This window comes from Triturus cristatus, chromosome 7 (assembly GCF_964204655.1).
Source record: "Triturus cristatus chromosome 7, aTriCri1.1, whole genome shotgun sequence".
Classification (NCBI taxonomy): Eukaryota; Metazoa; Chordata; class Amphibia; order Caudata; family Salamandridae; genus Triturus; species Triturus cristatus.
The window spans coordinates 819,832,854-819,858,379 of record NC_140590.1 but is presented as its reverse complement, the minus strand read 5'-3'; the positions used below and the strand labels follow the sequence as shown (position 1 = coordinate 819,858,379).

General features: G+C 46.2%; 1 protein-coding gene across 5 annotated transcripts in view; it reads right to left on the bottom strand.

Moving 5' to 3' along the window:
• The window catches only part of CAMK2A (calcium/calmodulin dependent protein kinase II alpha), a 614,478-nt gene that overhangs the window by 108,871 nt on the left and 480,081 nt on the right, over positions 1 to 25,526 (bottom strand). For 3 of the 5 annotated variants that reach the window (XM_085617723.1, XM_085617725.1, XM_085617724.1), the window contains exons 13-14: positions 13,725 to 13,765; positions 9,730 to 9,762 (exon numbers count right to left, since the gene is read on the bottom strand). In XM_085617723.1, coding sequence (XP_085473849.1) covers positions 9,730 to 9,762; positions 13,725 to 13,765 — 74 coding nt within the window. The remainder of the gene's footprint in view (positions 1 to 9,729; positions 9,763 to 13,724; positions 13,766 to 25,526) is intronic. The other 2 variants (XM_085617726.1, XM_085617727.1) reach the window with 1 other exon arrangement.

The window sequence follows — 25,526 nt, the reverse complement described above, 5'->3', positions numbered from 1 at the left end:
ACGTTAGTCAACCCTAACGTGCATCTCTACTTGTATAGTGTTTACTTTGAATTGTGTTGCCTCTATGAGTGCATGAAGGTTTGTAGAAAGTATGTGAGGTGGTTTGAGGTGCGGGGTTCAAAGCTAGTGTCTTGGGCAGCAGAGAAAGGTGATGTATTAGCCCTAAAGAACATATCCTTTGTTAGGAAGACTAATTTGAGTATTTGAAAATCTGAGGTTACCATATTAGCAATGCCATGGACTGATATGAGCCATCAGCTAAACATTATGAAGGACTGGGTCTCGCCCGGCTACTGCTTGGCTGTGCATAAAGACTCTCGTGATGTTTCTTTAATATATGAACTCCTAAGGGCCACCCTTACCGTAGGTAACCAAACAAAGGAAATATAGAAAACAAAGGAATGCAGAAGAATCAAATTACGAACAAACACTAAAGGGCACAGAAAAATACAAAGTACAAAAGTAAAATAGAGAATGGAAAGATAAAACACAATGCAGAAACAGAAACGAACATGTACAGAATAAAAGTGAAAAAACAAACAGGAAGTGCAAAATAGAGCACAAAGAAGTAATGAAGAGAAGAAAATGGTTGGTAATTGGCAGAGTAAGCAAAATAATTGTAAATGTCAATTGTATTCATACAGCGCTTGCTTTCCCTCATGGGGCGCGGAAGCACTTTGCAGCGAGTAGTACAGAACAAGGCAGAATAATAAATGTGGGAATAGAAAGGAAAAGTGTATTGGTGAAGAAATAAGTGAATGAGAAAACAAAGAATAATGTAGGGAGTAAAAAAGATAATAGAAGATAGCAGTTGTGGGAACAAAAATTAAAAGCATAAGAGAAAGCATGAAACAAGAGAAGACAGAATGATGTATAAAAGAGCTGCAAGTTAAGAGAGTGAGCGAGAGACTGAAATAAAAAAATCAGACCTCTGTCTTTCTTTCATCCTCTCCCTCTCAACAGGATGAGTCCGGAAAAGCAATAGAAAACGAAAAGACTCAAAGGAATCCTAAGAGAGAATACATTTTTCATGGCGGAAGAACTAATGGAGAGAGTGAGAGACTGAAAGAGAGACTGAGCTGGCAAGCACTGGATACAGATGGATTAACAGTTGTACATTGAAAACAAAAATAAATGTGTCAAAATATGCATTTATTTGATTGACGGATAAATACGATTCTGGGGCTTAGGGGACATAGAGCGCAGTGATGCACGCCATAGTTAATATTTACAGTCCTCCGAAAAAGTTAACGCAAATATTACTTATGTCTATGGCACGGCAGTATGTTGATGCTGTGAAAATGATGATCCTGGCAGGTGCCCAGCCGCTTGTTGTGGCTGTTCTGTCCACTGAGACTCATTCCGAAGACCGTGGAGCACCCAGTGAAAAGGGGAACCCATGTAGGGGCAGGAGGATGACTGGGGAATCGCTCCTCTGGACACTCAAGTAATGAATACATGATTCCTCCGAGAGTCTTTAGTGAATACACTGTGTGCCAACTCCATGGACTGTCATAAATAGGATGTCCTCGTCGCCACTAGAGACTGTACAGGAGACTACTTGCGTCAACCGCGGCCAAAGTCGTTCTATTAGAAATTAAATGAGGATGGGAAATCTCTTGAAATGCACTAACAGTATCAAAGGTTCGATAGCACTTTACATTAGTAGCAGAATCGGGGGTATACAGCATTTGAAGGCAGAATAAAAACTGCTAAAACTCAGTTTAATCTTGAGAACATTTCACTTAAGCACAACTTTCACAATGTTGTAATGGGGATTATTCTTTCACATTTTCATATTTGTGCTCCGTCAGGCTTCTTGAGTCTGTATATAGATAGCACAAGCAAATGGTGGAGTTTGCATATGCCAAAGGGTTGGGGTGTTTTTCAATTAATGTAAAAAAATTTAAAAGAAGACTGACTATATTGATGAAATTTTTGTTTATATAAAAAGGCTCGCCCACAATGAAGAATACGAGACCAATAGTCTTTGGAGAAAAAAACTTCCCCAGGCAATAAACTTTAAATAGGCCTGGTCACATTTTAATTATGCCTGAGTAATTTGAGTAGAATTCAGAAATTACGCATTACTCTTGTGATGCAAAACTAACAAAATTATGTGATTATGACAGCTTGAGTGATGAAGAGTAATTTTGGGCATAAATCCTACTACAGGAGCACAGGAACAACAAACTAAGAGGGAGCGCGTGGCTGCTGGCTTCTGATGTTCATGCTCTGCACCATTTAGTGCTATTTTCTTAGGGCAAATGCATCCTTGGGCTCATTTTGGACACGAGGATTCATTTGGCACTAAGAAAACAGAGTTAAATGCTGGGTTACGCTTCACACGTAATTACACATAATTACGAGTAAGGTTATGGAAATTACGCGAAATTACGCTAGAGAGAATTACACCAGTTACACCTACCCTTACATTTAAAATAAAGATGACAAGAGTTGTTAGCAAGCCAAGAAACATTTTCTATTCAATGATTGACAGATTATAGATACTGGGGATACCAAATAAAGAAGATTGTTTATTCATATGGGATGTGCTCACCACAGGAGGTGCATTTCATGCCTTTATGGTGCCATTGGGTCTGGAATGTAGAATAACATGGGGCAAGTTTAGAAATACATTGATGCTACATGAGAAGATACATAAACTCCAACACAAGAAACATTTTGAATCTGAACTCCAAGATATTTAGGACTTGGTCTAGGAATTATGGGTCTTAAATGTGGCATAAGTAGGACCTAAAGTGAAAGATAAGCTTGATAAAATTAAAAATATTATTGCAGCCAAGATAATAACACATGGACTCCCATGTGAATAATATTTTGAGTCTTAAATTTTGGCTATTTGATGTCCATTTTCTAGAAAACGTTGAATTTTATATTACAGATATTCTCTAGACCAAACAAAAAGTGATTTTCCTACCAAACATAGAACAAAATGTCACACATTTGTGATTCAGAGAGAGTAGTTTCAATCTTAAATTAGAGATAAGATATTGCTGGGCACTAGTAAAAATATATATTTGATGCTCAATAAAGAAAATTATTGATGTATACTTAATGAATAAGTTGCTTACCTTCGGTAACTCATTATCTGGTAGAGACAATATCTAGCTGAAGATTCCTTACCTTTGAATTTCTGAGGCATCAGACTGGATCCGGAAACTTTTGCGCGAGCAGTACCACTGGTTACAGTCAAGTGGCTCAGTTCGGTTCTATGTGGCGCCGTCATTAGCGCCAGATGTGACGTCACGATCAACTATATAGGCGGTATCCAGGTGTCGGACATCAGTTACTTTTCATGCTTTCTACTCCATAAGCGCAAAGCCATGAAGTGAACTGACTAGTGTGTGTCCAAACTAGGGCCCTCAAATGGGAGCAACCGTAGCCCTATAAATGAGTCAGCAGAGCGAGGAGGCATGGGTGGGTCTGCAAGGAATCTGCTACTAGATATTGTCTCTACCAGATAATGAGTTACAGATGGTAAGTAACTTGTTCATCTGATAGAGACTTCTAGCTGCAGATTCCTTACCTTTGAATAGATACCCAAGTCATACATCCTGGCGGTGGGATATGGACAAATTACTAGACTGAAATGTTCTGCAGGACCGAACGGGCGAAATGTCCTTCCCTGCGGACCTGACTGTCCAGCCAGTAGTTTTTAGCAAACATGTGCAGGGAAACTCATGCTGCTACCTGACAAATGTCCGGGACTGGCACTCCGTAAGCCAACTCTATGGTCGCAGCATTCCCCCTGGTAGAATGGGCTCAAAAGCCCTCAGGAGGCTGCTTTTTAGCCAGGGAGTAGCAGATCTTAATACAGATATCGACCCAGCGCGAAATGGTTTGGTTCTGCACTGCCCGACCTTTTTTAGCTCCCAAATAGATCACAAAGAGTTGGTTGTCCACACGGAACTCTTTCATGCGGTCCAGGTAGAATGACAATGCTCTTTTTGTGTCCAGATGATGGAGAACCTTCTCTTCCTTAAAGGGATGTGGAAGATCATAAAAGGTGGGCAGTGTGACCGGCTGACCGAGATGGAATGGGGTCACCACCTTAGGAAGGAAAGAGGCTCGGGAGAAAAAACAACTTATCTGGAATATCTTGAGATAGGGAGGCTTGGGTGATAAAGCCTACAGCTCACACACCCTCCGGGCAGATGATATTGCCACTAGAAATGATGTTTTGATGGTAAGTACCCTGAGGGGACAATTATGTAGTGGCTCAAAGGGAGCACACATGAGGTAAGTGAGAACTAGGTTCAGATCCCACTGAGGCATGATGAAGGGAGTAGGAGGAACATATGTACAAGCCCTTTCAGGAACCTATTTACAATAGGGGAATTGAATAAAGAGGGTTGGTCAGGCAGCCACAGGAAAGCAGACAGAGCAGAAAGATAACCCTTGAGAGTGCCCAGAGCATAGTAAGAGCAAGAGTAAGAATAAAGAGAAGAATATCACAGAGAGAAACAGAAAGAAAGTCAATAGACTTTTCTGGACAATATTTTCCATTTTTTGCCAACGGCAGGCATATACCATCTTGGTGGAGTGCCACACAGCCGCCAAGATAACCTTACAGACTTCGGGAGGAAGGTGAAAAGCTATCAACTGTCGCCGCTCAATCCTCACACAAGGAGGCGGAGAGTTGACAGGTTTGGGTGGAGGACCCTCCCCTGCTGCTGCAACAGAAGATCCTCCCAGAAGGGGCAGCCTGATCAGAGGATCGATGCTCACTCGAAGAAACTCAGGATACCAGACTCTCTGTACCCAGTCCGAAGTCACAAGAATGACTTGGGCCCGGTCATTCTTGATCTTCTTGAGAACTCTAGGCAGAAGTGGTGTGGGTGGAAAGAAGTACAGGAGGCCTAAGCTCTACTCGCAATGAAAAGCGTCACCGAGCGATAGCCGCCTTGGAAACTCCAACGCATAATACTGCTGACATTGCGCGTTCTCTTCAGAGGTGAACAGATCTAACCAAGGCTCTCCCCACTGCTGAAAGAGACCTTGCACCATCTCCGGCTGGAGATGCCATTCATGATCCGCTAAGCATTGGCAGCTGAGTTTGTCTACCCTGGCATTCAGAGACCCTGCCAGGTGTTGAAACACCAGGGATATGCCCTGCTGTTCCAGCCATGTCAAGAGGTGCAGGGCATATTGACAAAAGGTCCACAACCCCACCCAATCTGCTTGTTGCAGTAACACACGGCGGTCGTGTTGTCCATGAATACCTGCACTAACTTCCCATTGACAGAGAGAAGAAATGCTTTCAATGCCAATTGGATCACCCAGAGCTCCAACAAGTTGATGTGGAGCCCTGATTCCGCCAGAGTCCTCTGATCTCCAACTCTCCCAAATGGCTGCCCCATCCCAGGAATGACGCATCTGTTACCACTGTGAGATCTAGTTAGGGAAGGGAGAGGGGTCTGCCTTTGACCTAACTGCGGTCAGCTAGCCCCCACTGAAGGTCATTGGCAGGTCCCCCTGAGATCTGGACCATGTCAGAGAGATTCCCCTGCTGCTGCACCCACTAGAACTTTAGGTCCCATTACAGATCCTGTATGTGCTATCTGGCATAGTTTACCAACAAGATACAGGAGGACTTGAGGCCCAGCAGCCTTAGAGTCATTCTCACCGAAATCATGGATAGAGGCTGAAACATCACTATCATAACCTGAATATCCTGGATACACTGCTGGGGAGGATAAGACCGAAACTACACTGTGTCCAGAACAGCTCCGATGAAAGGGAGCATCTGAGTCAGGCATGACTTTGGCATGTGTATAGTGAACCCTAGTCAATGCAGGAGGTCTGCTGTAGTCTTGAGATGGGAGCAGGCAGTCTGGGGCGAGGACACTTTCAACAGTCAGTTATCCAGGTAGGGGAAGACTGGAACCCTTAACCGTCGCCGATGAGATGCAACCACGGCCATCACCTAGGTGAACACCCGAGGGGCGCTGGGAAGGCCAAAGGGTAGCACAGTAAACTGAAAGTGCTCGTGGCCTACCTTGAACTGCAGGTAACGCCTGTGGGCTAGCAGAATGGAGATATGAAAATACGCATCCTGCAAGTCCAACGTTGGCAGAAAGTCTCCTTGGTCTAGGGCAGACAAGACCTAAACAAGTGAGCATCTTGAATTTCTCCTTTTTGAGTAAGAGATTGATGGTCTGGAGGTCGAACATTGGATGAAGACCTTTGTTCTTTTTGGGTATCAGAAACTAGTGTGAATAAGAACCACTGCCAACTTCTGAAATCGGAACCCTATCCATAGCCCTCTTGTTCAGCAGAGATGTAACTTTCTCTCTGACCAAGATAAGATGATTCTCCACCAGCAGTTCTTGAGATGGCAGTAAAGTAGGAGGAAAAGATAGAGAAGGGAGGTAGTAACCATCTAAATGATCTGCAAAACCCAGTTGTCCAATGTTATAGACCGTCAGTGGAAGAGGCGATGTTGGAATCTCCCTCCAACTGAACAGCCATGGTTTTGCAGAACCAAACTAGGAAGGTTTTAGTGGTTGCAGCTGCCGGCTGGTGGGTGGTGGAAGACTTCTGGCTAGCATTCCCACGAGGTCGCAATGCACCGTGTCCACGTCCTCGCACAACTTGGGAAGCCTGTGCAGGACAGTAGTCGGAGTATGGCTGACGCATATGAAATCCTCTTCCATTGCCATGAAAGGGGCAAAAGACAGACTGGGGAAGAGGTGTCACTGAGTGGCCCAAAGACCTGGTCATAGTCTGCAAGTCCAGCGCTGAGTCTGCCACCTCTTTGAAGAGACAAGTCCTATAGAAGGGCATGTCCCTGAGGTTGGTCTGGACATCCCCTGAGAAGTCAAATGTTCTTACCCAGGAGGCGTTCCACAAGGCTACCATCGACAAAACCGTTCTACCCAGCGAGCCAGTCCTATCCAGACCAGGCGTAATGGTGAACTTTGCTGCATCTCTCTCATCTTTCACTGCTTTGAAGAGCACACCATAGGCCTCTTCGAGGACCTGTGGCAGCACTTGCACAACTGTTTCCCATAAGGTAAATGAGAAACAGCCCAAAAGGCATGCATTGGTCATCAACCACAATGCGTGCCTGTGGGAGGAAAACATCTTCTTCCCAAGTTCGATCAGCCTCTTGGATTCTCTGTCCGGAGGATTGGAAGGGAATGCACCTTGGGATTTTGAGGCTTGCACCAACAAGCTCTCAGAGGTAGGATGTTGGCTGAGGAAATTTGGATCACCTAGGGCAGGGTGAAGGCAGCGTGCTACAGTCCTGCTCACAGGAGCTCCTATACTAGGCTTGAGCCATGAGCCTAGAAGTACTTCCGATAGGGCCTCTTTAAAGGGCAAAAGGGGTTCAGATGAGAAAGCCCCAGGCTGGAGCACTTCGGACAAGAGGTTAGTCTTGACGTGCACTGAGGGCAGCTCTAGGCCAAGTACTTCTGCTGCCCTCTTCACCACCATAACATTATAAGCTTCCTCCTCCATAGCCACAATAGGTGGAGAGAGCATACCAACATCGAGAGAGGTATCCAGTCCACTGTCCTCTGCAAGTCTCCTACCAGTTACATTTCTCACCAGGAGTGTCTAACTGGTGTTCTAAAGGGTCTAGTGACCTTTCTAATTCTTTTCCCATGCCTGAAACCTCCTCAAAACATTCAGGCAATGACCTAGAGCCTCTGGGACCCGTTGGCGCCAGAGAAGGTGTCGACCGATGCTCTCGACTGAATCGTCGGGAATAGTCAGGAATCAGAATTGGGCTGCCAGGTGCATCAACTTCCGGACCAGCACCAGGGATGGTCATATTGGCATGACCGGCACCGATCCGGATATGGAATCAGATCCATGAGACCCCACCAGAGCCGAGACAGAGCCGTCGGTGCAGAACCTGATGGGGTCTCCACTGATCCTGCAGGGCCTCAAGGTGCACCTGAATGATCGAGGTTGGCCTGCTCAAATACTCAGCGCATGGCCTCATAAAACTCTCTTATCTGAGCAGTGGGGAGGTGAGGGCTGAACCTGGCTCTAGCTCAGCAGAACCGTGCCTGGAACATCAACGTTCCTCCCTTGTGTCGTCAATCCACAACGGACGAGGTGAAGTTAAAGTCTGCTTAGACTTCTTCTTCTTGTGCCTCTCCCCCGAGTGTCCCGAGGACCTCAAGTGTGATGAAGAGAACACTGGGCTCCTGGAGTAGTCCTGTGACCTTCTCTTCCTCAATCAGGACTGGGCCTTAAGAGGAGTCACGCTCGATAGCATAGATTGCCGGGCCACAAGTAGCTTTAGGGACCGCTCCCTCAAAGCCTTTGGTACCATGGCCTGGCAGTCCGAGCACATCTTCGAGTCATGGTCACGCTCGAGACACCATAAGCACACAAGCTGCGGGTCGGTAACCAACATGGCGCAGTGACAGGCGGCACACGGCTTAAACATTGCCTTTCCAGAGGTCATCCCTCAACACACAATGAAGAAATCCTTGACGAAACGACAAAAGGTCTGTCAAAAGAAACAGAGGAGTAGCTCTTCTACAGATCAGTGCTAACTGTCACGGAAAGAAAAGAACTGATGCAAGCATGTCCGAATGGCGCCTATATAGGTGACCACAACGTCACATCTGGCCCCAACGATGCCGATGATGCCACGCGGAAACGAACTGAGCCACCCGACGCCGCACAGGGGGTACTGCTTGTCCAGAAATTTCCGGATCCAGTCTGATGCCTGGGAAATTCAAAGGTACGGAATCTGCAGCTAAAAGTCTCCATCACCTTAGGTATGTTTAAAGTACTAAATGAGGATAATTGTGAGTCTTATTTTGGAGAGATTTTTGCCAACGAATGAGTACTATTTGTAAATTATGCAAATCCTGATTCTTAAAACAGGACTGTTTAGTGTACTGTTTGGTTCACTATTCCTACTGCGCAGAATTATTTCCCAAAGACAACTTTAATTTATTGCCACTGAGTACGACACAACAAACATGTAACGCGACAAACATGCAGGGAATAAATAAGGTATATTGCGAGTCTTAAATTTTAAATATTTTGTTCACTAATTGAGTGAGGTTTTAGGGATCTAGAAAAGGAATTTGTTTTAGTGTTGTATTCTCAGTTTGCTATAATTTATGCAAATATTTTAATATTCTCATATTGGTTTAAAAACCCTGATAATTTAAAATTGTAAATCTATATTCTTCTATTCTTTGGTTAGTCTGTTGTAACAATGTAATCATGTTACTCAATTACCAATTAAATTAACCCTTTAATGAAAGCAATTTAACTTTGCAAAAATGTTTTTTTTTATGACACCGAGTCATAACTGTGGTGTAAGGTTGCATGTGATAGCATCAGCCAATCCTGGCTTTATAGCTAAGAGCATTTCGCAGCCGATACATACAATGTTTAAATTGAAACTGTAAGTCCCAAAATGCAATGCAGTGACGGCTAAAAATGCAGGGTTGCATGAAAGTATAACTCATTGCATGAGACAATCTATAATAAGAAAGTGATTTAAAAGTGCAGGGTGTAGGCTAAAATCATGGTGCATTATTATGTCCCGGTGACCCACTATCACTGATCTGTATGGGCATCATTTGCCTATGAGGGAGGACTTCCTGTCCTATCATTCAATGGACTGAGAACAGGCGGTCACTTGATGCCTAGCCAGCCTGGTTTAGATGCTGGCTGTACCCCGGTCCAGGTAGACCGGCTCTATAGTAGACAAAAAACACTCACCATTAACTGGACACTGGAACTGGACTTTCTTTTCTGGAAAAACAAGGAGAACAGATAGGAAAGCAGAGTGAGAGAGGCAGCGGGTGGCACAGGGAGAGGCAGCAAGCACAAGAAAGGCAAGAGGAAAGATTAAAGTAAACGCACGGTAGAGAGAGAGAAAACTCGAGAAAAGAGGGAGCGATAGTGCGGGTGAGAAAGAAAGGAGATATACAGCAGCGAGCTGGACAAAGTGAGAAAGAGAGGTGATATAAAGCGACACTGCGAGACTGAAAGTAATGAGAGAAAGAGTTGACCAGAGAGAAAGAGCAAGAAGATGAAATACTGAGAAAGACAGGAAGGAAGAAAGACAGAAAGTGGAAGAAAGAAAAAGACTGAATAAGAAACAGAAATTCTGGGTAGAGAGATCATGAGGGAAAAGGAGTCGAGAAATACAAAGATGTGTGGCGGGGTCAGGGCGAAAAGGAGAGAACCAGGAAAGAGAGGGAGTGGGAGATCAGCAGAGAAAGAGAGACTTAGAGGATTGAAAAAGTAGTACAGAGAGAGAGAGAGAGAGAGAGATAGAGAGTTGGTCCGAAAAAACGAGAAGGTTGAACAATAGCGGGGCAAAGAAGACAGCAGCAGCAACGTCACCAGAGAAGGCAAGAGAGAAGAATAGACAAGAGGGTATTCAGAGAGACAGAGGTGATCAAATCAAGGGCCAAGATATTAAAGGGACAACAAAAGATAGAGGGAGGGAGGAAGGGGAGGAAGGGGAGGAAGGGGAGGAAGGAAGGAAGGAAGGGAAGGAAGGAAGGAAGGAAGGAAGGGAAGGAAGGAAGGAAGGAAGGAAGGAAGGAAGGAAGGAAGGAAGGAAGGAAGGAAGGAAGGAAGGAAGGAAGAGAGGGAGGGAGGGAGGGAGGGAGGGAGGTGTCTGTGAATGAGCACAAGGGGCACAAAAAAAGAAACAGCGTAGAAGAGGGAGGGTGACAGAAGGTAGCTGGAATAATTAGTGAGAATAGATCTGTATAAAGGGAACAGTGTAACAGAGAGAAAGAGAACAGTTTAGACAGGGAAAAAAAGTAGAAGAGGGATGAAGAGAGCAGACAGAATGACAGAGAAAGAGAGGAATGGAGCAGTGAAGAATCAAAGAGACTAAGGCAGGAAGATGCAGCACAACCAAGAGAATACTAGAGTGAAAAACAAGTCGTGTTGGCAAGAGCAGACCAGCAGGCATAGGAAGAAATCTGAAAATGGAAGATAGAAGCAAAGAAAAAGAAGAGACAAGCAGAGAGGAAATGAACAGAGTGAACGAGATCACAAATGGAAATATATCCGCTTAGAGGAAAGGCAAGGCAAAAGACGGAAGAGGCAGAGAGGAGAAGTGAAAAACTGGGTAAGTGGGAAGCAAATAAACGAACAGAGAAGACAGGAAAGCATAAGACAGAAAGAGAAGAAGAGGTAAGGGGAGCAGCAGAGGAGAAAAGAACAGAGGGGAAGAGAGCAGTAGGTGGGCAGGGAACAGCAAAGGGTGTAAGCAAGCAGAAGGGAGGAGAGAAAGCAGAAGAGTAAGTGGGGGGATTAGCAACACGTCGAGGACGAGACATAGAAATGGCAGAGAATGAAGCAGGGAACCAGACAACACACGAGAGAGCCCAGACTACACAACACAGTGAGAAGTCCCGGTGGAGGGTGAGCAGCAGTGGGAGGAGGTTGCAGGCAGTGGGGTGGATGAAGCAGCGAGTAGTGAGGTGACTGAGGCAGCAAGCAGTGTGGTGATTGGGGCAGCGAGCAGTGCTGTGGCTGGAGCAGTGTTTTGATTGTAGTAGTCAATAATTTAACTATTAATGTAGTGAAAAGTGAGTTGACTGCGCAGTGTGGTGAATGAAGCATCAAGAATGCGATGATTGAGGTAGTGAGCAATAGATGTTAATGAGGTGACGGAGGCAATTACCAGTGCAGAGACTGAGGCAGCAAGCAGGGCGATGACTGAAGTAGTGAGTAGTAGCTTTATTGATGGAGCGAGAAGTGAGGTGACTGAGGCAGCGAGCAGTGTGGTGACTGAGGCAGCGCGCAGTGTGGTGACTGAGGCAGCGAGCAGTGCGGTGACTGGGGCAGGGAGCACTGCGGTGACTGAGGCAGCGAGCATTGCGGTGACTGAGGCAGCGAGCAGGGTGGTGACTGAGGCAGCGGTTAGTGTAATGGCTGAGGCAGCGAGCACTGAGGTGACTGAGGCAGCGAGCAGTTGGTGACTGAGACAGCGAGCAGTGTGGTGACTGAGGCAGTGAGAAGTGAGGTGACTGCGGCAGCGAGAAGTGTGGTGGCTGAGGCAGCGAGCACTGCAGTGACTGATGTAGTAAATGATAAATGCATTGATGCAGCAGCAGAATAGGTGACTGTGGCAATGAGCATAGTGGTGACTGAGGCAGCGAGCAGTGAGGTGACTGAGGCAGCGAGCAGTGAGGTAACTGAGGCTGCGAGAAGTGTGGTGACTGAGGCAGCGAGCAGTGTGGTGACTGAGGCAGTGAGCAATGAGGTGACTGAGACAGCGAGAAGTGTGGTGACTGAGGCAGCGAGAAGTGAGGTGACTGTGTCAGCGAGCAGTGTGGTGACTGAGGCAGTGAGAAGTGAGGTGACTGTGGCAGCGAGCAGTGTGGTGGCTGAGGCAGCGAGCACTGCAGTGACTGAGGTAGTGAGTGGTAGAAGTATTGATGTAGCAAGAATTGAGGTGCGTGAGGCAGCGTTCAATAGGGTGATGGAGGCTACGAGCAGCAGCAGTGAGGCACTTGGCTCGTGCCAGCAGTGCAGGGAGTGTGGCTGCAGGAAGGCTGGACTGAGGCTGCGGAGCAGGTGGACTGTATTTAGCAAGCAGTGAACGATAAGTGCAGCAGGCAATGCAGTGAATAAGACAGCTTACAGTGGGTGATGTAGGCAGAAGGCTGTGGTGTCACTGGTGCAGCTAGAAGAAGGGTGCCTCAGTCGGCAAGCAGTGTGTTGATGGTGGCAGTGGGTGGTGAGTCGCTTAAGGCAGTGGCGTGGTTGAGATAGCAGACAATGGGTTGATCAAGATGGCAGGTGAAGGTGAATGAGGCAGCAGGCCGTGGGGCGGGTGAGACAGCGAGCAGTGGGGTGAGTAAGGCAGCAGGCGCTCTGTCGATGAGATGGAAAGGCTCCAATGGAACCTGCTAGATTCCAATGCAGTGGCTGCTAAGAATGACCCGATGTTACATTCAAGTTTTCTTACAAGAGAGGCACCCCAAGCCTCCCAGGTGACACGACCCAAAGAGTCAGGTCAATAACGTGAACATGCACTTGTCGTCATGTACTTCACAGGCATCATTTCCGGTCATAAACTCACGCGATCCGGAAGTTCTATGTCCACCACCGGGAATGGGCACAAACCAGTAACAAAGCAAGGGAGCACCTCACAGGGGCCGCTAATGCCCACACGTGCCTAGAGAAAAGGTCATGTTGTTGAACTGGATCTTGAGAGCATGGCCTGGCACCATGCTCTGAGACCTGTCTCTCTTGGGCCTACCTATGAGGGTCAGGTCGAGGGGTAAATGTCAGGCCTTGAAACCAGGCTGTGAAGCCATTTATGGCAGTCAGAGTCTGGAATCAAGTAACGGGCATCTCACTATGGCCAAACATATGTTGAGGTGGCAGGTTCCAGAAGCAGGCCAAACATGGCTGTTCGAGCGGGGTCTTGGAACCAGACCAGAGATTGAAGTCAAATCCTGTAGCCCAGATGCACTGTGAGTCACAAAAGACATCCTAGAGCCAAGCCTATGGAATACTGCCAGGCCATGTACTGTGCGGTTCAATAGTTTCAAACCCAACCGACACAGCAGGAGGCAGGAAGTAAAGCTGAACTCTAGAAAAATATATAGAGACTGACTCTTGCCTCATGCACAGGGGCAAAAAGTGTCCCTGGATCAAGAAAAGTGGCTTAAACTAGACATGCAAAGAGCAAACGGAGTGACCAAGCCGTAGCCACGGGTGGCGCCGGCTAAACTTACCTTCACGCCATCGTTCTTCTTGTTGCTGCCGCCTTTTCCTCCTAAAGAGAGAAGGTAGAGGGTTAGCAGGGCCAGGCAGGGCACGAGGACACACAGGATCAGCACCAGCATGGGCAGGGTGACGTGGGCATTCAACTGCAGAGCGGGCTCTGGTGGGGGGTCACGGGCATGCCCTCCGGCGGGTGCCTCCATGCCTTCCTAAGTGCAGCTCCTGTAGGCAGCTTTGGCAACGCAAGAGGTTCCCTTCTACCGCCCTCTGCTGGCGCTCCCTGAGCCCTGTCACTCTGGATGCAGTTTAGGCCACCAAGCCATCTCATTTGCACCTCTCTCCAGCTATCACAAGTGCGTGGCCAGCAGGTGGTGGTCGGCCATGGTTGTGGAGAGTTTCTACTTCTTAGAGCAGGGTTGCAGCAGACTGAGGCAAGCTGGCCCCCTTGTCGGCCCACGCCTTCAGTAGGGAGGCACGGCCTGCGGGGTCCTCTTGTGATCCAGGGCCCACCTCCTCTACTGTCATGGGTAACCTTATCGGCCAGAATAGATTCCTTCCATTGTTTGTCTTGGTAGCGGCAACAGCACCGCATTCGCCAGCGGCCTGTCCAGTTCCTTCACTTTCTTGTTTTATCGCATGCTCTCCCCGTTTTCGTATCCCTTGCCCTATTTGCTCTCTCCTCAGTCATTCTCTTTTTCATTCTTTTTCATGACTCCTTTCCCTTGTAATTGTTAATTGACATTTCTTTCTTTATCTTACTTTATACCCCTTCCACACTAACTCACTTTTAGCTTCCTCCTTTCTCCATTCCTTCATTCCTTCGTTTCCTCCTTCCTTTGTTCATTATATCCTTTCTTCCTGCCTTGTTTCTCCCATCCTTTCTTGCATTATCTATTTCTTCTTTCCAAACATCCTTTCTTTCTTCCCTTCTTTCTTCTGTTCTTCATTCGTCCCATTTCCTTTCCTTCCTTCCTCCATGTTTTCCTTCCACTATTGCTTCTTTTCTTATCTCACATCTCTCGTTCCCCATCCCACTCTCTCCTTACCAACTTTTTGTCTCCCACGCTCTTTTCGTCTTTCGTTGCCTCTCTCTGTCCTTCCTTCTTCAATGTTTTTCTTCTTTTCTTTCTTCTCCCGCCTCACGTTACCTCTTTCTCTCTGCCTGTAACACCACACACGCGCTTTCGATCGCTAACCGTCTTCGCATCTTTCTCTCATGTTGTTTTGTAAGTCTCCCCTTACAAATTCACATTTCTGTGGCCGCGGCTCTGTGCGCCTATCCTCCCCCCACCCCTTCTCTCTTCCATGCCCTCTCTAAATTTAGTGCCAACCTCTGAAGGTCAAGTGATACCATCTCTGCACCAGACAGCTGCACGCCACTTTTCAAAGAGGCTGATAAACATTGGTCCATTGCTTTAATCCCACCTGTCAAGCTCTAAGAGGCGCCCCCACCCCTGTCCTTGAGTTGGGGAAGTTTGACACTCAAATGAAAGGAACTAAAGCCTAATATGAAACTGTAGAAAAATTGAAGGTGGCAAAGTGACTGCAACAGAAACTTTAAAAAACACTTCTCTTTAGAATGACATTCCATCTACTTTTTAAAAAAAACCACAAAAGACCACTAAACCTACCTCAAAGCAGGGGCGTAACACAGGCCCCCACGTCCCCCGCAGTGCGGGGCCCCCCAGCTGCAGGGGCCCCCTCAGAACAGAACTGCGGTCTGAGGCCTCCGGATAAAATGTGGAGTGGGGGCCCCTCTGTGTACATTGTAGTGGGGCCCCATAAACTTGCGTTACGCCACTGCCTCAAAGTTATGCAAGTAGGTGTCGTACTGGGGAAAGAGAAAGGGCTTGTGATGACAGGAAAGCTTAGCTTGGCTTCCAGAAATTTCTCTAAGATAAGATGGCGTATCAAATTCAGGTAGAGTCACAGGCTGCCAGCTGGTCATCCAAGGAACCCATGCTGCCCATATGCAGTTAACCATAGTCATCTTTTTCAAACAATGGAATGAAAAAGCCCCACTCACCTGTAAACTTACTAATTGAGTATGTGTAATGCAGCCTGTCAAGCCATTGTCTTCGTGACTAATTCTTCACCCACGGAACCTTCACCTGCAGCAACTGCCGCTTCACCTGCCTCCGAACCCACTCCGCTCCCGCCAAGAACTACTCCCCCGGAAACAACCTCCACTGCATCCTGGTCAACACCCGATCCATCCACAGGCACGCCATCGAACTGTGGAACCTCATCAACTCTACGAACCCGGACATCGCCTTCCTCACCGAGACCTGGATGAACCCCTCCTCGGCACCCGACATCGCCATAGCCATCCCCGACGGCTACAAAATCATCCGGAAAGACCGCACCAACCGCATCGGAGGAGGCATCGCCATCGCACACAAAAACTCCATCCGCATCTCGACCGACACCGACAACCCACTCCCCGACGCCGAACAACTCCACTTCATGATCCACAGCGACCCCAAAACCACCCTCAGAGGCACCCTCATGTACAGACCACCAGGACCTCGCACCAAGTTCAGCGAAGACATCGCACTTCGTCAACCCTCACGCACTCTCATCCACCGACTACATCCTCCTAGGAGACCTCAACTTTCACCTGGAGAACCTCACCGACAACAACACCACCGCCTTACTGGACAACCTCGCCAACCTGGGACTGAATCAGCTAGTCAACACCCCCACCCACGACGCCGGACACACGCTCGGCCCCATCTTCTCCTCCAGCAAACACATCACCTTCAGCCACACCACCGAACTCACCTGGTCGGACCACAGCTGCGTCCACTTCATCTTCAAGAAGACCACCGTGCCCCACCACACCCAGCAACCACCAAGAAGACACTGGAATCGTATCACCACGGAACAGCTCGCATCAACCCTCTCCCAGAACCAACCCACCAGCACCACCGACCCCAACGTAGCCGCCAACAACCTCACAAACTGGATCTCCGACTGCGCCAACCGCCTGGCCCCCCTGAAGACTCAAGCCAGCACCAACAACCACAAGAAAAACTCCTGGTTCACCCCCGACCTCAAGAACTCCAAGAAAGAATGCCGCGCCCGAGAGAAGACGTGGCGCCTTAACCAGACCGAAGAGAACATGTCAGCTCTCAAGGACGCCACCCGCCAACACCACCAACACCTCCGCGCCGCACGAAAAACAGCCTACCGGAACAGACTTGACAACAACGCCCACAACAGCAAGGAACTATTTGGCATCGTCAAAGAGCTCTCCAACCCGGAAGCAGAAAACAACTCCATCCCTCCCTCACAGGACCTCTGCGACTCCCTCGCAACCTTCTTCCACCACAAGATCACCGACATATACAACAGCTTCCCGACCGCCGACACAAGCCCCCCTCCGGAACCCGCCACCGACACCACCACCATCCTCACCTGGAACCCTACCACCACCGAGGAGACCACCCGCATAATGAACTCGATCCACTCCGGATCCCCATCGGACCCCTGCCCGCACCACATCTACAACAAGGCCGACGACATCATCGCACCGCACCTCCGAGACGTCATCAATGCCTCCCTCACCGCCGCCACCTTCCCGGAGAGCTGGAAACACGCAGAGCTCAACGCCCTCTTAAAGAAACCTACAGCAGACCCCACCGAACTCAAAAACTTCCGGCCCATCTCTCTCCTGCCGTTCCCCGCCAAAGTGATTGAGAAAATCGTCAACGCTCAACTCACCAACGCCCTGGAAACCAACGACTCCCTCGACCCCACACAGTTCGGTTTCAGGGCCAACCACAGCACCGAAACCGCCCTGATCGCAGCAACGGACGACATCAGAGCCCTGACCGACAAGGGAGAGACCGTGGCCCTCATACTCATGGACCTCTCTGCAGCCTTCGACACGGTCTGCCACCGCACCCTGATACGCCGCCTCAGCAACGCCGGCATCAGAAGCAAGGCCCTGGAATGGATCGTCTCCTTCCTCTCCGGAAGGACTCACAGAGTCCGCCTTCTCCCCTTCAGATCCACAGCCACGGAGATCATCTGCGGCGTACCTCAAGGATCCTCCCTCAGCCCCACTCTCTTCAACGTCTACATGACCCCCCTGGCGAACATCGCACGCAAACACGGACTCGACCTTATATCATACGCCGACGACACCCAGCTCATCTTATCCCTCACTAACAACCCCACATCAGCTAGGACCAGACTACATGAAGGAATGAAGGAAGTGGCGAACTGGATGACAGACAGCCGTCTGAAACTGAACACAGACAAAACGGAGGTCCTCATCCTTGGCCCCACTCCCACCGCATGGGATGACTCCTGGTGGCCCCCCGCCCTAAGCTGGCTTCATCCTGGACTCTTCCCTCACCATGACCAGACAGGTGAACTCGGTGACCTTGGCATGTTTTAACACCCTCCGCATGCTCCGCAAGATCTTCCGCTGGATCCCCACCGACACCAGGAAGACCGTCACCCACGCCCTCGTCACCAGCCATTTGGACTACGGGAACACCCTGTACGCTGGCATCACCACCAAGCTGCAGAGGAAACTCCAACGGATCCAGAACGCTGCCGCAAGACTCATCCTGGACATCCCTCGCCACCACCACATCTCCGGACACCTGAAAAAACTCCATTGGCTACCCGTCAACAAGCGGATCACCTTCCGACTACTCACCCACGCACACAAAGCCCTTCACAACCTCGTACCCAAACTCATCAACAACCGTGTCTCCTTCTACACTCCCCCGCGCACTCTGCGCTCCACCGGACAGGCCCTGGCAGCCGTACCCCGCATCCGCAAAGCCACCGCCGGAGGAAGATCCTTCTCTTTTCTAGCAGCGAAGACCTGGAACTCTCTGCCCAGCCACCTTCGCGCCATACCTGACCACCTCTCCTTCAGAAGGCAGCTCAAGACCTGGCTCTTCGAGCACTGACCCCCCCCCCCCCCTCCCAGCGCCTTGAGACCCTTGATGGGTGAGTAGCGCGCTTTATAAATGCGATTGATTGATTGATTGATTGATTCACCATAACAGGGGACTTCAGCCACCAGGAATCACAAAACTGGAATGCGACACATCCAACTCTTTACTAGGGCCCCATCAGCACCTATATGAGTGTCCAGTCAACCACCGGCTCAAAATATGCACTAAGCAAAGGCATTTAACTAGCTGTTTGGTGAGGGTAGTCGGAGTAAATTCATGTTACTTCTTCAAATGTAGGAAGACAAAAAAATAAAGACAATTACTCATCAGCAATGGGCTTGAACTCTGTGAGGCTAGTGCACTGATTGGCCCCTGAAGAATAAAGGCAACTGCAGTAGAGTCTGAGAGCACCACAGAACCCCTGGTAACCCTCCAGCCACTGCTTGCTGAAGGTTAGAGATTCATCTAAACTTGGCTTCCATGGCTGGCTCCTCTCCCTGAAACAGTGAGCTGTCCCGCGATGCTGATGTCCTCAGCGACTGCTGTTAAAGTGCCTGCGGCTCCTCCGAACTGAGCCCCGACACTTGACAACATCAACTGTTCCAACTATCTCTCCCTCCCCACAGCCACCAAGAAAAAGAGAGAAGACAAGCAGAATGTGGTGCTACAGGGGTTGCTGAAGCACTCTCAAGGCTGCCTCAAGGGTGACCTGCCCTTCCACCTGCTCACCGCTGCTGTTGGCAGAAGAGGATAAAGGTGGAGCACGATGTGTCACACTTTTGCTTAGTCTAACCACAGAAGGAGATAACAGAGGTGCAGAAGATGCTTCAGCTAGGATCCTGATTCCTGACATAACCAAAGGGTGGACCTAGTCTGACATTCCAGCCTCTGCCCTTGCCATGAGTTCTCCAGTGAGCTACCAGAACCTCCCTGCGCAGAGAATCTCATTTGTTGTCACCATCCAAGCAACCTCCTGGTCCCACCAGTCTGTGCCCCTCAAGAATCAACAACATCCAGTAGACTCTCTTCAGAGGGTGGGCACGGAGTCTGTACTCTGCAAGGCAGGCTAAACAAGAAGGCTGAAGGGGGGCCAGTCCTTTAAGATCCACCTGCAGGGAGAGCTGGTCAAGACAGATGTGAGATACTTTAGATCTGAGTTAACTAGGTATCTTGATGTCTCCCTTCTGAGGTTGCTCACCGCTGTATTCAAGGAAGGACTGAGACAACGAACATGATAATGGGCTAACTGTAGAGAAGACATGCAAAAGAGTTGAAGGAAGGCAATAAGACTACATGTCACTCAGTTTTTGACAGTGGAAAAACGAGTGTTCTAAACGTCAAAAAGTGAAAATAGAAATCTACTTCTGCCAGCTTCCAAAAGTAAACTTTAAGCCATTTAAATAAACTAATATGTCTAGTTCATGTTCAGTCTAGAATGAATTATTCTACAAAGTTCAACCATTTAAGGACGCTTTTCTTGGCACACCCAACTTTTTATGGTGTTATCAATGTATTCCATTAATTATTTTATAATTTTTACTTTTTTCCTCCAAAACGCACTCTGCTTCGATGTATTTTATAACAAAGATTTAGAAAGCCACGACTTTGTTCTAAAACGTACATTTTATAGAACTAAGATTATGCTGCTAAAATGATCTTCCATGACGATGTTGCATGTTAACCTGAAACCCAAGCTTGTGTTGCATTTCAACTTGTAACACAGTCTTTCTGTTACGTTACTGCCAGAGGTTATGCAGAATTTTGATCATGGGCCAATGATCATTCCACGATATTTGCAGTGCCTTGTGATTAGGATCAAGCTATCCTGGCTGAAGAGGGGTGAAACCACAAAACCCGTCCTAGGATGCTTGTTTCCAGCCCAGGGAGGAGGACTGGCTTGGCAGTTCGGGCTGGACTGTTCCAATGAGGCACAGGGCCAAGACTGATTTGCATATGGCTGGGTTCAAACTGGAACGGCATGGTGAGCAAAAAAAAAAAAAGGATTTAGGCCCAGATCTCTGTACTGGGGTGAATGTATGATATTGTTCTGCATTTTGTCCATCAACTGTTGTTTTTGCATTTGTCACCCCGAGAGGGAAGGGGATGCCCAGACGTGGGTCCCGTGCTCTCCATGCCACTGGAATCAAGCTATCCTGCCTGAAGAGGGGTGAAACCCCGAAACCGGTCCTAGGATGCTTGTTTCCAGTCCAGGGAGGACCTGGCTTGGCAGTTTGGGCTGGACTTTTCCCATGAGGCACAGGGTGAAGACTGATTTGCATATGGTTGGGTTCAAACTGGAACGGCATGGTGAGCAAAAAAACGATGGATTTAGGCCCAGATCTCTGTACTGGGGTGAATGTATGACATTGTTCTGCATTCTGTCCATCAACTGTTGATTTTGCATTTGTCACCCCGAGAGGGAAGGGTATGCCCAGACATGGGTCCCGTGCTCTCCATGCCACTGGAATCAAGCTATCCTGGCTGAAGAGGGGTTAAACCCCGAAACCGGTCCTAGGATGCTTGTTTCCAGTCCAGGGAGGACCTGGCTTGGCAGTTCGGGCTGGACTGTTAAGACTGATTTGCATATGGCTGGGTTCAAACTAGAACGGCATGGTGAGCAAAAAAACGATGGATTTAGGCCCAGATCTCTGTACTGGGGTGAATGTATGACATTGTTCTGCCTTCTGTCCATCAACTGTTGTTTTTGCATTTGTGATTAGATTGCATTTCATTCATCTACCTTGAATTTTTATGGAATTTCCAACAGCGACATTGCAATTGTGCTGCATTAAAGCAGTATTCTGGGCAATGGTCTTCTATTTATGTATCACGTCTCGCATTTTTATGCATTTTAAGCCATTCCGTTATTATATAACACTTAAATTAGTGTTCACTTTTAATTCTATAACATTTCAAAGAACGACTTTGTGATCTTGCTGTATTTTAATAACCATTTTGAGACCAATTTTGTGATTCTGTCATGTTTAAATCATGAGTCATGTGATTATAGTACTATTCCTGCAAAGCTTTCACCTATTGATTATTAAATAGCACCCCTGTAATTATTTTGCTTTGTTGTATGTATTTTAAGGAGTTGCCCTTTTATTTTGTTTCCTTTTTCATTTTGTTCAAATCAATTTTTATTATATTTTCTTTTTTCACAAGAGTTAGTATGAACAAAAAATCAAGAGTAAAAAAGCCAACATAATACTTTCATTCTATATTATAAATGTAAAAAGAAAATTTATTTTATTTTATTTATTTAAAGAGCTTTATATAGCGCGAACATGACCCTTTCAGATATCACAGTGCTGTACAATGGTTCATAGAAAGGTAGTTATGATACGAGCGATTAACAAGGGCGGTGAGTTATAATCGAGAGTATTGAATCCGTGGGTGCAACAGGACCCATGTATTCCACACATTCCAATTTCCACTAGAAAATCTGACAACCATTATCAGAAGATTTTTGTAATATTTCCATCATAAAGAGATTATAGAGCATAACAATATGAATAATAATGCAATGATTCCTTCCATATTTTTTATTTTTACTCTTGTGTGTTACTTGTTCCAATTAAGCTAGAAGAAGCACCCCGTTATCCTAACTGATTCGATTCAGAGTTCCAAAGTTAACGAATTACTGTTGCCTAGCATGACAAACTTTAGATGACATGATCTTTTACGTTTAGCCTCTTTACTGATCGTTTTTTAAATTTTTAATAAGGATTACTTTTGCATTTGTTGCAAAACAAAAGCCCGCCGAAGATTCAAAACTCAGGTAATGCAAAACTTCCTCAAATTAAGATTTCACAAATGCATACTTATAGTTATAAATAAGATGAACATCATCACATTTTCCCTTAGTACATTTGTAAAACTGATCCTGTTGTAGAAGGTGTAATTCTTTTCACTACGAGGAGTCCAATATGTTTCCATTAGAATGGGTGAATTTCAGCTAGAATTTGCAGCTCAGTCCATGTGAGCTTTAACAAGATTCAATCAGAAGGTCCTTTGCAGCGGGTAAACTTTGTCATTCTAACACATGATTTAGACCGTTAGACTATTTGATGAAGGTTATTCAAGATTTTGTTTTGTAAATTATGCTCACCCAGTAGCAAATAAAAATATTTTAACTAGAAATCTCTTCAACATGGACAATTCCACTCACCACAACATTAGGCGATGTTACCATCATTAGTCATCAATATGTTATCCCACAGTGCCATGACCCCTTTCTCTTAAACTTAATATGCACTTTGTAGATTCTTCAAACCTATTGGAAATTCTGTTTGGGGCCATGGCACATCTACTTCTTGCCATTCTTCAAGTTTTATGGATAAAAAGACAGGCAAATCAAATACAATGTTCTCTACATTAAATTCATGTGTTTCAACTTATCACTGAGATTCTTTGTTTCATTTACCCATTAATGCCTCATTTGGTGTTATACGAAGGTGCAGTGAAAACTTTTCTCATCAAACCGCCATCCACTTAGCAGCTGCAACATATTTTAAGATGTTTGAGGTGACCTAATAAGAAAGGTGCACAGGTTCCCTTTCTTGAGGTGCATACAGGTAATGCAATGAGTCTGATTGAGTATATATACAAATATATTGGGGTGCACTACTATTAACCATGTTGTTTTTTGCATTAAAAGCCAAGACTAAACTTTTCATCAATATAATTCCATTTTCATTTGTAAGAGCAACAGGTCTAATTATATGCTCACAAGGATATCAATGTCTTATGGTAATGTAATCTCGGGGAATATCATGAAGTTATCCTCCTACTGAAACAACATTACAAATATTCATGTTTAAAAGTAATTTTGGTAGAGGGTACACCCAGGATGTTTCTTAGTCTTCCCTATACCCTAATATTAATTTCCAAAACTCATTAACGATTTCTAATAAAAACAAAAATCGACCTATTGTGGGTTGCTATTCAGAGCATCATAACAAGTGCATATACAATTTTGTACTTTTCTACATCTCCTGTCAAAATTTTACTTTAATATAAATAATTCATGCTGCTCTTCTTTAGGAGAAATATTTGAATTGGCATTGTTTTTTCAATGTTCTTTGCAATTTTTCTGTATATAAATCTATCATCTTCCATTTATTTATCACATTTAAACTTACATTGTTCCGATATTTTATGGAGCCCACCTTTCTCTCTAGGAATTGCTTCATTTGATAATAAGAATTGGCTATGTTTCATATAGAGTTCCTGGATTTGTGTCGTAATTCTTTATTGAGAAATTAAAGGTATATACATTCATAAAAGTATAATACAACATAGTAGACCCAAAATAGTCTAGTGATTTAACATATATAGTATAATATAAAGAAGAAAAAAATTGCATATAAGAAAGGAAAGGGAAAGAACTAGGAGAAATGACGTTAAAGACAAAGTGCTAAGAAGAGAAAAGGAGAATATTGGACGTTGTATGCTAAGAAATCTAACTCTGGCTAGATATAATCATGGGAAAAAGTTAGAGTTTCTGGATTTGATGTACTTTGCTGTAATTTTTCACTCTGCTGGTGCATGATCTGGAAGTGCTATATTTCTTAGATTAGCTTCTCAATTTTAGTGTCAGTGGAAACAATCAACTCTGTGAAATGTGAAGTTGGTCTTTGAATAAACAGTACACAAGAGAGGGAAAGCCTCACCACTGATAAAGTCCTAATGTTTAAGAGGTCAAATCAACTGGTCTCATTATATATATCTTAGTGGAAAGGAATCTCCACCCAGGTGAATCGGTGCAACCCTTGCATCACATGGGTATATTAGTAAGAGCCTCACCCCCTAGTGCCACCAGTGGCCTGCTTCATCATTGGATCCTCACCCACTGCACCTAGTGGTTGGGCTCAACGCGGTTTGTAAGCGGAGCTCTTACTAACACCTGAGTGCAAGTTAAAAAAGCCTTCAGAATCCTAATTCTTGTTTATTAATAAGGCCCTTTAGCTGGGATAAAAACAGTGTGATGTTCTATGAGTGCAATGATCCCTAACATCTATAACTCAGTAAGGTCGGCATGTTTCAGCCTGTTACAAGTGCCACTCAGTGTCAACAGGCTTTCTTCAGGACCAACTCAATCCATAGAGTTTCTACAGATTGTGTTAAATACCAACTCCTAATGCTTGGTTTACACAGTACGTTAAATATGAAGCATGCAGTCATACAGACCATATAGGACTTTTTCCCACTAGTGGTCTCTGAAATAGAAAACACAAAAGTCTTTTTGTTAAGGGGTGAATCACACCCCTAATCATGTAATTGTCTCATGCTTGTACACCCTTAGATTATCGTGTGCCAAACGGGGCATGGAGACACGTGAGTTTACTACCAGACGACACACAAGACATATATACACACACATAAAAACACACATAAATGGTAAATACAATCATTTATAATAGCCAGTAGTGTTAGCATGCACACGCTGGTATATTTCAAAAAGGTTTGTCATGTTCATGACACCTACATTACTCCTAAAAATTCAGGCTCCATGAGCTAGTGGGGGTGGGGCGATCCCTGTCGTCGCACTCTTTAATAGAATAGAAAACACAGTATTTACCCTTTGTTTCCAAAAAGAGAGGACTCAATTATCCTGTTTCCCCAGCACTTACTACACCAAGGGACATCGTCCTCCCTTGCACCTATTCAGCAACCCACACTCCTCCGACGATGGCCGGCCCTGAATTGAACTGTATTTTATGTTTAGAGAGGAAGTCATGTGACCAGAGCCACAAGGTCCCTTAAGGAGGAGAGTTTGGTACTGGCATGCAGGACTGCTGGGAACTGTAGTCCCAACTCCTAATTTCCCTTGGTTGCTAAAGGGTTTTGTGCTCATACCCAATTTCGACAGATTCCGTTTACATTGCG